Consider the following 13,655-nt stretch of genomic DNA (forward strand, 5'->3'; position numbering starts at 1 on the left):
TATTCATAAGCCGACTAAATTCCTTTTAGATTTTAACACATTGTTTTCTTTTCAAACCAGAGATTTCTAAACGTCACAACATTACCAACTTTGCATAAAGCATGTATCTATTTTTGTTGTAGTAAAGCTTTCCCCACCCCACCTACTGTCTCCACAAAAGAGCCTGCAACTCATTCCGGTTTCTGAGAAGAGAATTTCACAGTACTACTGTATGAGAGAAATAACTCACTCTCTAGATCAGAGAATCAAAACTTTCTAACTCAGCTGCTGAGCATCACTCAGTGTAGATGCAGGAAAGCTTTCGCCACTCACTCGTTGCTGAATTCTTCATATGATTTGTGTGAGATGAAGCAAAGCATCTGCAAGTGTCATACAAACAAAATATTACACACTTCTTTTTTCTAGACTACTTTTAAATTTTCTATTCATTTTCTCCTTTCAGCTCTGCCATCTCATATTTTGTTTTGTTTTCCTATGTGCACATATCAGAATTCTTACAAAAAGGACATCTTACATTCTTTCTTACATTCTCCAGCCCACAAGAAAAACTAAGCTAAGCAACTGGAGCAAAAAGACCAAATAAAAACATACTGTGTGTCTGTGTGTGTTTGAGATCACCTTAACTGAAACTAAGGGAGTAAAATATTCTGGATGTCTGATGCTTGATATTACACTGTATTCTGCAATGAGGAGGAGATCTGCTAAAGCTGAAAGGAATGTTCATGCAATGTATTTCTTTTCCGTTCCCACCTCGGAAAAATCATCAGGTTTTTTAAAACTCCATATATATTGTTTCTATATTCTTTTCCAATTCCTCATTTAAGACCAAGAAATCTTGTATGCAGAAGAAACCAGACTACAACTGCTAATTTACCCATACAGAGGAAAATATTTAGCATATATCCTTAAGTTTACCATTATTAGGAATATACAGAAGCCCATAATTAGAAGCTAAGTTTCTGTTCTGGAGGTTTCTGAAAACGCTGCTAATTTTAACACAAACATCAATCTACAACTGATTTAACGAATGCACAAATTATACTTAGAATTACTTTTAAAGGAACAATTTTTTACGTGCTTTTCTTCACAGGCTCCTCTCTGACTCAATGGGAGCTAAGAAACATCAAAGGCTAAATTGTTCATGAGACTGCCTGAAGGAAAAGGTTCTTTCAGGTCAGCACCGAGGGTAATAACATTCACCTCAGCCTCAGCAATTAAGGAAATGGTTTCCCTCTCTGCAGGCATCAGTCTCTCGAAAACCAAAGGAACAATGTATTCAACACAAGCATGAATGAAATGTTGACCACATTAAAAAAAAAACTAAAAATACACTTGGATAACAAAAGAGTTTTTTGGAGGGGAAAAAATGAGTAGCTAGGCAATGCATTAAAATTATTTCCCTGGCTTCTGTTCAGATGCTGTCCAAGCACAGTTCATTGTTTGGCACGTCACTTCCATCCCCTCACTTCACCTTCACTCTCTCACTCAGCTAACCTACAGATAAAAACGCACAGCCTTATTCTAGCATTCAGCAATATTAACCCAGCAGCCGGAAGCAAAACGGGGGCTTTCCTGATTCATAAAGAACTTGTGTGATCCCTGTCAACCAAGGGAAGGCAAAAGCTCCCCATCAGACCAAAACAGCTGGTGCTTGGAGGTTCACTCACAAGGAAGACGTATGGTGAGCTGTAGCAAGAGGGCTTGCCTTCCTGCACCTGCTTGTTCCCACAGAAAGGGGCTGCTAAGGGGGACAGGGAATGCTCACTGACACGCATTTCAGCAGCCTGAGACTCTTTACATAAATGGTGGAAAATTATTTTACACTTCATGTTCACATCAATGAATTGTTTTGCTGCTGCTCAGGTCTCTTTAAAATGCACAGCACTGGTTCCCCTCAGCCATCTGCCACTAACACACGGCCAGAACAGAACACTGGCACACATTTCACACATAGGTAAGGAAAGAAGAAGGGGAGGGAAAAACACAGGTAAAACAGGAGACACAGATCCTGCCTGACGAAAAACCCCAGCACCCTATCAAGTTGCAGAACCAGCACCATAGAGCAGGTGGCCGCGCACAGCCACTTCACTGCCCTTCTCAGCATGTTGTTCAGGTTTGAACAACACGCCTGTGCTAGTGAGCACACTGACAACTAGGGGGAGACCTTGCAAGCCTCAGTTGCCCTCAAAGCCACCAAAACAGGGAAGGGAATTGGGCAGGCAATCCTTTCCCTCAGTGCAACATGACCCAGCTGCTGGGCACAGTGCAGCCAGGCAGTTTCCCTGGCAACAACATTGCTTTCTACCAAGGATTGTCACTTAGCACAGTGAGCAGCATTGGTCAGACAGCACATCGCATCTACCTTGGACATGCTTGCAAGAAGTGAGGCCCAGCCACAGCAAAGGATTAAGAAAAACACTGTACAAGTCTGCCGGGGCAGCAGGCATTCTAAACTCCCAGCATACCATCTGGCAGCAGCAGCCTGCTGGCACCTCAACCAGCAATGCTGCCATCATTTCTCACGAAGCCATGGGGTTGTTTTCTTCACAATTGCTAGCATCAAATAAACAGCTAAATATATCTGCGCCAGATTTTATCATAGAATCATTAAGGTTGGACAAGGCCACTAAGATCACCAAGTCCAACCTCCGGCCCATCCACACCTGAGCCATATCCTCAGTGCCCAATCTCCACAGCTCTTGAATACTCAAGGGTAGTAACTCCACCATCTCCCTGGGAAGCCTGATCCTATGCATCACCACTCTAAGAAGAATTTTTCCCTTATTCATCTTGAACCTCCCTGGCACAACTTGAGGCCGTTACCTCTTCTCCTTCTTCTGCAAGGGGAGACTTAAGTTTTCCATACACATTGTCACCTCGATAAATATCACAAATGAAAAATTAAAAATAAAAGCAGAAAATATCTAAGCTGCTTCTTTTTATTTACACACACTTGTTGGTTGATGAACACATAAAAAAGGCAGTGAGAATACATGGTGTAGCATGAGTCTTCAAAAATTTTGGTCATAAGATCACCTGAAGAACTGGAAAGCTTAACCCTCACCAGTGATCACCTTGCCTCGTTTGGTCTCCCCAGCTTTTTCAGATGAAGAAACGTGCTTTTTTCCTTGAGATGCAAGAAAAATTTTGTTACACAAATAATTTGTGATCAATTGCTACTCCCAAAAAGAGTAAAAATTCAAATAAAGGCTTCTACAAAATATTAGCGACCATCCATAAGACGCTTTACCACATCTTCTTCAGCAAGGAGCAAGTTTCAAACTGGCCTTTTCAGGTTTTTCAAAAGTAACCTCCTGCCCAAGAGAAAGCCAAGTCAGAACCACTGAACAATTGCTAACAGAATGAAGAAATTTGGTCAAGAACCACAACTAGCCAAAATAAATGGGGCTGTTACTAAACTCGTCTTGCCATATATAAAATGTTTTCCAAGAACACACTGTTATGACAAACAATAGATAATTTCAGCATCAGTTGAATATATATAGCTCCAACCAAATGGCTGTCACACCATAACAGATAGCTTCATTAGAAAAGAACATTTCAGGCTTCACTAGAAGACAGGCACTCCAGAAATTATCTGCTACTCAGGTTTGCAGAGACCCAATTATAAATCTAATTCTTGACTGTTTTGGGGGGAAAAAAAAAAAATCATTAATTTTGATGAGCTGTAGAAAATCTTCAGATTTCATGATCTCATTTTAATAAAGAAAAATGCAAAACAGATATTAACTTTACCTGTGGAAGAACACACAAGCGTAAGACAAAAGGAACAACTGTAACTGAGTCTTTGAATTTAAGCTTATAATGGAGATAAGCTATCTCTTACAATGGAAGACATCTTTAACAAACAATATTCTACAGAGGCAAAGCAAAAGACTGTATGTAGGAAGAAACTAACTCTTGACGGGGCTGTGAGAAAGGAAAGAAGATAGCCTCTTGTTATGTACAGTGTTCCTTCCACTGCAAGTTAGAGAATTCTAAATGAAATCTGTGAAGGAGAAAGATAGATCTCTATTTACCAGTACCTCTGCAGAAGGAATTCAATCTGAAAGGACTGTTGTGATCTCCAGCAGGAAGCAAAGAAAGAGCTTTACCCCATTTCAAACACTGCAGACTATTAAAAGTAAATGCAAAATCACAAAACAAGGGATTTGTATATATTAAGTTACCTACTGCATTTACATCTGAGTATATTAGCAATTCACTTCTTCCAGGAGATGAAAACAAGTAGATAGATTTCCTTTCTCCTCACTTAACTCCTGACTAAGACTTAAGACTGTCTGGAAATTCTACATCTAGCCTAATTCAGAGTTCTCACATCACCTTAACTCACATTCTAAAAGTAAAATACAAGGAGGACAAATTTTAGTTTACAGCACAAGTCTGCCACTCCTACTCATATATTTATAGCATCAGGGTTGAGCACAAGGGTAAGAATTTAAAATAACAATAAGGATATTAAGGACTCCGGAGTCAAGGAATCAGAATTGACAGCATAATAGGCAGAAAGAAAAAATGTATTCCAACAACGCAGAGAAAATCACAATGCAAATATCCCACTACCTGTGAAAGCCATCTGAAGCACTGGAACACTAGAATCTTCATTAGTAGATAGGGTTAGCTTATTTCAAGATATTCTCGGCCAATGCAGTGCTACGAGTGAGTACTCTTATTACAAGCTTTTACAGAGAACAAAAGTTTAGATCTCTGAATTCTTACTGATGCAAAATTTCCTGAGGCCGTTCTTGTTTTTAATGCGGATTTTTCAAGTTGGTGGTTGGTGGGTTTTAAAGCACTAATACTATATTTTCAATATGAAAGAGAGTTATTAAGCTGAATGTATGGAGTTGTGTCTTTTTTAAACAGATTAAAAATAAGATGCACTTTTTGAAACATGCTGTTGGCTTTTTTTTGTTTTTGGTTTGTTTGTTTGTTTTACTATAATACCAAAAATAAGGAAGGGATTTGCAAAATCTAATTAAACTTATTAAATCAGAAAGTTTATCTATCTCCAGAAGGAAATTCTCGAAGAACTGCTTGTGACACTCTTATACATAGAAATCTATTCAGAGCACTTCTCTTAGCAATCAGAAGGGCCTATCCACACATTCATTCTTACACTTCTTCATAATCTTGCTATCTATATCATCTCAGTGCCATGGAGCACACTTCATAGAAACTAGGCTGTCCATACAGGCTGTCAGCTTTAGAATTGGGAAATGGGATTTAGAAGCCCCAAATACAGTTACTGAGGGATGCCATACAGTTTCAAGCTTCAGCTCAGCCAGTACAATTCTTCTGGGCTGAAGTCAGAGAGTAGGACAGCATCTCTCCTTACAGGTGATGCTCATCAGCTGTCAGGACTGAACACGTTATTTCAACTCCAAGGAAAGCCTGGAGAACTTAAAATGAAGAAAAGAGAGAAGGAAAAAAAAAAAAAAAAAAAAAAAAAATCACATCTGTCCTCAGGAGACCTCAAAAAAAAACTTACAAAAATCCATCTACAGGTCTGCCTGCAGTATTGCCAAGGGATCTCTATTCTTTCCAGACAAGCAGCCAAAGAATAAAACTTTTTTTTTTTTTTTTTAATGAGGTCTGATTAAAATTTAACACTGTTAAATAACATATCTAGCAGCTCAGCAGCCTACTTTTATAAATGTTAAGTGGAAATTGCAAGACAAGTAGCATCTTTAAAGACTGGCTTTTTTAGGAATCTAAAACAACGCAGAGGAATATGATCTATGCCACAGTTCTAAAAATTTGAGCCACTACCTGCTCATTCCTATCTCAACTGTCACAACATATTGCATGAATGTGGCAATGTCCAGGATCCTTTCATTACAACTTTGCTATTCTAAGCTGAAAAGTTCTGTTTGAAAGCATTTAACCAAGGTTCAAGATGGAACACGCAGCCAGAGTTCACGAAGTGACCCATATATCACCTTCTTCAGTTACCACATTAAGCTCTATATCCGTGATTAAAGGCAAAATAGAGACTAAAAGTCTTGAGTGCTTAGCAACAACTTTTGAGCACAGATAGCATGTAAAGTACCATGCAATTCTGCCTACAGCCTATGGTGGATGCTGCAAGTTATATTCTGGAAGTGAAGTCATTTTACTATGGAAGCCAGGGAATCCTGTCATTGCTACCATCAGCACATTCTTGCTTTCTTCTGTGTTTGTTTGCTTTTTCAAGGTCTGTGAGCTGGAATAGCTTACAGCACTGTACAAATGCAAAACTGGACAGATTAGAAAAAGCTGTTTAATGCAATAGGTGAGAACAGGGCAGAATGTCCACCACAAGAACATTTCAATTCCCTGAGCAGCTGAACAGCAACAGTACTGTGTGGGGCTGCCCACTTCGGTCATTGCCACTGAAGGGTTCACAGGGTTTATCTGCTGTGACCATGGCTGGAAAGGAAGCTCGTGTGTTCTGTACTCTGCTGAACCCATAGAATCACAGTCACAGAATCACGTAGGTTGGAAAAGAACTTGAAGATCATCAAATCAACATCATCTACCACATCCCATCACTGTACCTTGTCCCTCAGCATCACATTCATATGTCCCTTAAATACCTCCAGCCAAGTAGATCACTGCAAAACTACTCTCAGGCTTAAACATAAAACTAACACTGCTAGACTTCTGAAATTTTCAGTTCTCTAAACTGTCTACATCACCACCAAGAGAAAGAGTTGCTGGCAGAAAAGGCAAACAAGTCCTAGGCACATCACAATACCATGATCAATCACCTTTTCTTCATACTGTACCAATATCAATGTATTACTTTTCTACACAACAATTCAAGCAAAAATGAACCCAAGTAGATTCAAGACTGCATTCCCCGCCTCGCTAAGCAACTATCAGTTGCCACACACAGGATCCAGCCCAAGATAGCAATGGAACCTGTCCTTTTTAGGACATTTTGCTTTTGACACTACACAGTAAGGAAGGGGTCTGAGCAATAAACCAACAGCATTCTGATGCTGTATTTATTTCATAAAGGCAATTCACACACCCATCACTGCCCTGTTGTATACCAGGAGGCCTGTGTGGATGGGTGGTACAACCTTTCCTCAGCATGATGGCATCCAGCACTTCTAACATCGCTTTGCGATTCTACACCCAGAACTGGTGTGGGCATCCCATCTCCTTCTTCATCACCTGAGATCCAAAGTTTAAGATGGGGCAGCAGTTCAATTATTTCCTTCTCTGCTCCTCCTCCCCCCTCAACCCCCATTTTGTTTTTTGTTTTTTTTTTAACCTAATTGGTGGCAATCCTTCCCCTTAACAAATGTTTAGACTTCCAACCTCCACCAGTTTAGCCTTGCTTCGATGGAAGCTAAGGACATAAGAACCTTGGGGGACTTGGCACATAAGTCTGAAGGCCTCTGAAATGAATCGCCTTCCTTCTTCTGTATTAAGAAATAGATCCATATTTCAAAACATTCCTAAAAGACATTCTTTTTTCGGTATGATCTTTTCCCAACTAAAAAACAGACAACTGCTTTTCTGGCTTTTCTTCCAATTCTGCAGTTTAACATCTCAAGCAAAACACAAGAAGAAAACAAAATGAAAGATATTTCTTTTGACATAAGTCGAATACAGTTAAAATAATTATGCCTAAGAAAAATAGAATTTTTTTCTGAAGTTTATTTTCCCCTGCATTAGCTTCTCTCTTACAGTCAGGACGCAAAGGAATCTATCATATACCAGAATTCTTCCCAAACTGACTGTTTTGAGCTCCATGGAGAAAAACAGAGGCAGCAGAAGAAACAGAACTCTGAAATGATCTTATATGGTTCATTTCACCATTTCCTCTTAAACTCAAGCAAAAATCCTTACTGACACTCTTGTGGGGGTTTCACTGCTTTTCTTCAGTGTTTATCATTCAATCTAAGTAGTTCCCATTTTTTCAGGTAATTTTGGCAGGTCTCACTGCTCACTTGAGATGCTTCATTTTTGTGTGTACTGTAATTTTATTCTGAATGTCACCTCCAGCAGGATGAGAATTGCAAGTGAAGCAAAACATGCTCAGAAAAGCCTGCTCAAACTTTCAAACCAAGGCCTATGGAGCAACATGCTATATGTTTTCTCCTCTGCATCTGAATGCTGTATGAAAGAGCCTCAGAATCCTCAACACCATGCAACTGTCTCACGCAAAACAGCAAGCATCCTGACTCATAGGGCAGGGTGGCTTTGATTTTCTCAGGTAAAAGAATATGTTTGTGGACATTTTTATGAGTAGAATGAAAGAATAAAAAGGGCACTGCAAAACCACGCTGCAAAACAAGTACATGCATTGGGAGTAGGGCTTGTGGGGAGAGGAGAGGAAGAAAGGCTCCCAGCTGTGCCAGCTCTCCTGCTCCCGATGCTCTGTAGGACAGTGCCATGCTGTGGCCGCTCGGCTTCGCTGCTGCTGTGCTCTGCAGTCCCTGCAGGTACAGTAGGCCTGCTTCCTGACCCACTTTCCTCACCAATCTCTATTTAGCTCTACGCTAGTGATGCTCCTGGCATGACAATCAGATACTGCAGCCTGCAGTGCAGTTCGTTACAACACATTCACAAGCGCCTAGTAAATCCAGTGGAAAAGTACTGTATCAATAAAGCCTAATTAAACTGAAGGCATTTTCATAAACTTATGTCAAATGCAACAACAACTACAAAGTGCTCCCCTGAGATTTAAAAGGTACCTTTTTCTTTTAAATCTACTAGGCATGAAGTAAATGCAAAAGATCTTTTCTCCCCAGGGTCTGTGAAGGGAGAAAGCTATTAGAGCTAGTACCTTTGCTCTGGGTTAGCTCATTGATCTTATAACTTGCGCCACTTAACACCTGCCACAGTTCCTCCCACAGTCATTTATTTCTCCAGAGAAGGGCTCCACACCTCAAAGTCCAGTTGACCTGTAAATTAAACCTCAGCACAGCTATTAGAGTTATCTTCTTACATGTGCTAGAACAAAATTCCTCCCTCAGATACTATCACCTGCAATTAACTTCAGGTTTTACTTGAATATTCATGGATCAAGGTAAAATTTGTTTCAGGACATGCACTTCACATCAAGGAGGACAGTTCTGATTCAGAAGATCTGATTTTTACTATTATTTTTTTTTAAATCACTGAGACCAAGTAACTGAAGGCCGACCACATTCTACATATGTGCAGAAAAGAAGCAGTAATCTTCCTTCTTCCAGAGGGAAATAATCTAACCAATGGCTGTAACCCAGACCTCAGCTAAAAAATTCATTTTCCCAGCCCATACATTTTATGGCAGTTCATTACAATAATACATGTCTATGCTTCCTTCTTGTGCACCCGGGTTAGCTGCAGACTCCTGTAGTGAATGGAGCCAATGCAAGCAGGCCGTACACACGCGGTGATAGCATTTTTCATGTAAAGGCACTGAAACACAAGATGTGTAAGGGTCTCACCATCCTTCTCTTTGACACAATGCTGTTTCAAGTCAGTGGAATATTTTTGTACTTGCAGAACTCCCCTCCTCATCAGAAACATGCATTGAGAATTACTCAAAACAGTTACACCAAAGGATTTTGAATCAGTAATCTTAGGATTAGAAACAGTGAATTCAAAAAGTTTTAAGAAGAACATTAATGGTGTACGGTTAAACATCAAATGGTGTATCTGAGACAGACATTCTGGAGCAGTGAATGGATTGCAGGAGTAGATCATTTATCGAGGGTATTATGCAAGGGAGAGAGCCTGGGGGACAAGCATTCACAAAGCAGCCCCAGGGTACTTGATGGACAATCACAAATTCAATACCTTGCTGGAGTTTATTCATATACAATACAGCCAGTTTTGCAGAGGAATAAGAAATATTGCTAAAAAATTCTTGTAGCTTGGCACATGCCACACAAACCAACACTGTTTTTTATTTGCACTATTGTAATCACACTAATTTACTGAATCAACTACAGATTCCCAAAAACGGACCCCAAAGTGCTTATGTAAAGATCTCTGCAGCAACTAGTCTGATTATCCATTAAATGGGGTGATGCCAGCCAACAGCAGGAGAAAACAAAATTAAACATCTATCAGAATGTGCAATTCATCCAAATTTCATACCACAGGCACCTATAAATATATGAGTCATTATAATAATGTACAAGGTAATTATATTTCATCACTCATTACCTTGACCCATGGACGACCTCTAATCTTCAAATGGAAGACAGAATCCAGACTTGCATTTTTATGACTAGGAACTCTGCAAGGAGCATAGCTTACATAAAGCAACATCTTTAGTAGAGCAGGCACGGAAGAAACTCAATGCTGTCAATCTACTGCAGATTTTACCTTTTACCTGCCTGTGGCCTGTGACACCACCAGTGACAAACAGACCACATCTTTCACTGGAATGCTCAGCCTGGGGCCAGATGGTGCACACCCCTTCTCCTGGAGTGCTTTATGTGTAATACTGCACAAGCAGGCAGGAATAATGCAGGACATAACAAGGTAGATGCAAATCTATCCCAGCTCAAACCTGCAAACAACAGTTATTTGAGGGTATGCAGTCTCTTTGCTGCTACTCATGCAAAAGTCCCAACAGCAAAACGAAGAGATTATTTTGATGCTTTGTTGCTTAATAAAGAGTTGGTAGGATCATGCTTCAGGGAGTCCGGGGCAAAAATTGTGGCAAAGCAGAATGAACAATTGTTCCCAGATAAAATTCTACACTTCAAATAGCTTTTACTGAACCACAGGCACAAAACTAAACCTAGACCTCAGCAAGCCACTTCTCTAATCTCATGCCTACTCAATTCCTGCAGACAATACAGAGGATACATGGTGAAGCTCGGGAGGACAGAAAGAGGAAAGGAATTGCTATATTGGATCAGTCCACTTCAGTGACAGTTGTTTCACAGGCACACAGCAGAAACTCTCAGCAGACAGCCACAGAATAAACTTACAAGTTTATTCTCAGGGTCCATAACTTTATACCTTTGAGCATGAAAGTTTACATCTTTTCAAGAGACAATACAGACGTTTGCTTCCTTTTCCCCTGCCAATTTGGATATTCTCAACATGAGCATCCGAACATTTATTGACCCCTGCTATATTTCCTTCTCTAAAGTGTTTGTTATTGTTTCTTTGTTGTTGTTTTTTAATCAAACAACAACTCTCTAGGAATCCAAGAATGTATCTGAATTGTTCCTACCTGAATATCTGGTAAACAATTTCAACTGTAAAAATTGAATGGATTCTGGTTCACACAGAAAGCTATGTAACTAATAAATACCAGGCAAATCAAGAAAGAACTTCAGGGGATGTAACCTAAGAAGCAAGCATTAAATTCCCTCTTAGTCCTGCAGCATGGAGTCAGACTAAGAAGAAAACCACAGCAAGAAGCATTAGTTTCAATGGTTGATTTCAATATTACTGTGTTTAGTATGCTGACTCTTGGTTCATTTGCAAATGGGCACATGCCCATGGGAGTGGGATCTCAGATCATTCAGCACCATGGCAGATTTCCAGATCTTGGCAGGAGGGTTGCTTTCCTCCATGAATCAGCAACTGTCCATCAAACTACAATCTGCGAAGAGGAAAAACCCACCTCATGAACATAAACTACATGCACGTACATGTGTATATATCCAAGAGAGGATGCTTTGGTCTATGTATACAATCCACACACGAGGATTACCATTTGCATAGACAACCACATCCACGCTCTTAAAGGAAACAAAAGTGATTTCTCCCAACTTCTGCCATCATAAAATACATTGATAACGCGCCACATCATTTGCACTGTAAGACTTTGAATGTTATGGTAAACAAAAACATCAACCCATCTTATTTACTGCTTTTCCCCCAGCAGACGGCTCCAGGTCCCACTCCCACTGTGGCCAACTGGAGCACAGCTGATGGCTTGCCTGCTGCAGAAGAGCAAGCTACATTTGCATTTAGAAATGATGCTTACCAGTGAATGTTTCTAAATACCCATCAGCAAGGAAAACAAGCAGCAAGAAAGTTACATTTGAAACATCTTTGTGAAACATGCTCCAGAATTTTAACAGCTCTCTAAAATATAAGGTAAATACTTCTAAACACGATAGCAAATGAGGTGAATGCTGCCCTAGTAAGACGAACTTATTCTCAGAAATACGCTGACAAGCAAATCAGGTACTTTGGAAATACATTACAGAAAAGCGTGTACCAATAATTCCTCATTTTATTCCTTCCGTGTCTGTCTCTCTCTGATACACAAGAGATTGCAGTATTCTTACTGTACAGCACCACTGCACCGATATTAAATAACAGCAGTTCTGCTGGCTCAGAAACGCCACTCTTTAAAGAATGCTGAGGGACAACTACTATGATCTGAAACCCACTGCTCAAACTCGGCAATGATTCACAACTTGAACTGCTAGCAAAATTACAGCCTAATCAAGGGCTCAAGTAGTTGAGCTCCTCATTGTTTCCTTTGTTTGAATTATGTGTCCAGGGTGCTGCAAAATTTACCAAAACTGTATCTCTTCCCCAGAAAGTAATCATAAAACCTGCACCTCATGGATATAGATTCATGATTTGAGGCCACACATAAATTCTCTCAATAAACTGCTTTTGTTTCTTGCAGCATTAATTTGCACATGGGCTGAAGCTCATTGAGTACAGAACAGCCAAGTTACCAAACTGCAGCAATACAGTTGAAGGGGAAGCACTTCTAAAATGCAAAAACGTATGTTAATATTAGTTACGTAAGGGCGATCCATGTTTACACAGCTCAAAACTGGATTCAAAGCCTATTTTAATAGCCAACTGTTTCAACTTGCACGTAAACAAACATACTGCATTTCTTCATTAGCTGGAATTTGCTGCAGTCTGTCAGCCATCTGTACTGTCTTGCATTCTGCTCTCTGCTCAGAGCACCGCTATCAAATGTTGGTGATATAGCATTGCTCTCTTTGGAGACATCATGACTACACTATAAATAGTTTAGAGACATAAAATGCTATTTCTTACAGTTCTCTTAATATCAGTGTTCTCAGATTGTATTAGGTTGTTCGCTTTCTCATCCAATTTTGGTTCTCCATGGCTTTTTGAGGTAAGAGATTTAATTTTGGTGCTCTCGGAGGCGCAGAGCAAAAACTGCAGCCCAAGCACAACTTTATTCAACTTGTGCACCCTCCAACTCTGGGCTGCAGAGGCCGACGCCTCCAGCAAAGCCCTGCAAATATCTGCAGTGCAGTCACAGGGGTGGCTGCTTAGCACAGCATCCAGGCTGGTGCCAGATCAGCTGCTTGGGGTGCCAGTAGCAGCCATGGGGAAGACATCATCCAGAAAGCTGAGCGGTATGCATGTGCTATTTGCAGATTTCCAATGGCAGGTGATGGCATCTTTAGAAGAACACAGCACAAAAACCCCACATATCTTAGAAGGGCTTTTGTAGCTTGCCGAGTCATTTCCTTTTTTTAAGGAAGTGAGGAGAACCGGTGGTGAGGCAATGACAACACCCCTTACATTCCAGGTTTCTTTCTCCTAGGATCGGCCAAGCACTGGGATGCTACTTGTATAAGAAATAGCATTTGACCAGTAACACAATACAAAGCACACAAGGTGCTTGATATCTACGTTAGTTGTCAAAACCAAATGCTACCACTTCAAGAAGGTCT

The 13,655-nt window shown here is 40.2% G+C and overlaps 1 protein-coding gene across 14 annotated transcripts in view; it reads right to left on the reverse strand.

Moving 5' to 3' along the window:
- SERGEF (secretion regulating guanine nucleotide exchange factor) overlaps nucleotides 1–13,655 on the reverse strand; it is a 136,748-nt gene that overhangs the window by 75,005 nt on the left and 48,088 nt on the right. The window contains exon 10 of one of the 14 annotated variants that reach the window (XM_048948452.1): nucleotides 11,394–11,575. The exons of the other annotated variants lie outside the window; for them this stretch is intronic. Within the exon in view, the coding sequence (XP_048804409.1) occupies nucleotides 11,564–11,575 (12 nt within the window). The 3' untranslated portion in view covers nucleotides 11,394–11,563. Of the gene's footprint in view, nucleotides 1–11,393; nucleotides 11,576–13,655 lie in introns of those variants that run through there. 14 annotated transcript variants of the gene reach the window in all.

The sequence above is a fragment of the Lagopus muta genome, chromosome 6 (assembly GCF_023343835.1).
Source record: "Lagopus muta isolate bLagMut1 chromosome 6, bLagMut1 primary, whole genome shotgun sequence".
Lineage (NCBI taxonomy): Eukaryota > Metazoa > Chordata > Aves > Galliformes > Phasianidae > Lagopus > Lagopus muta.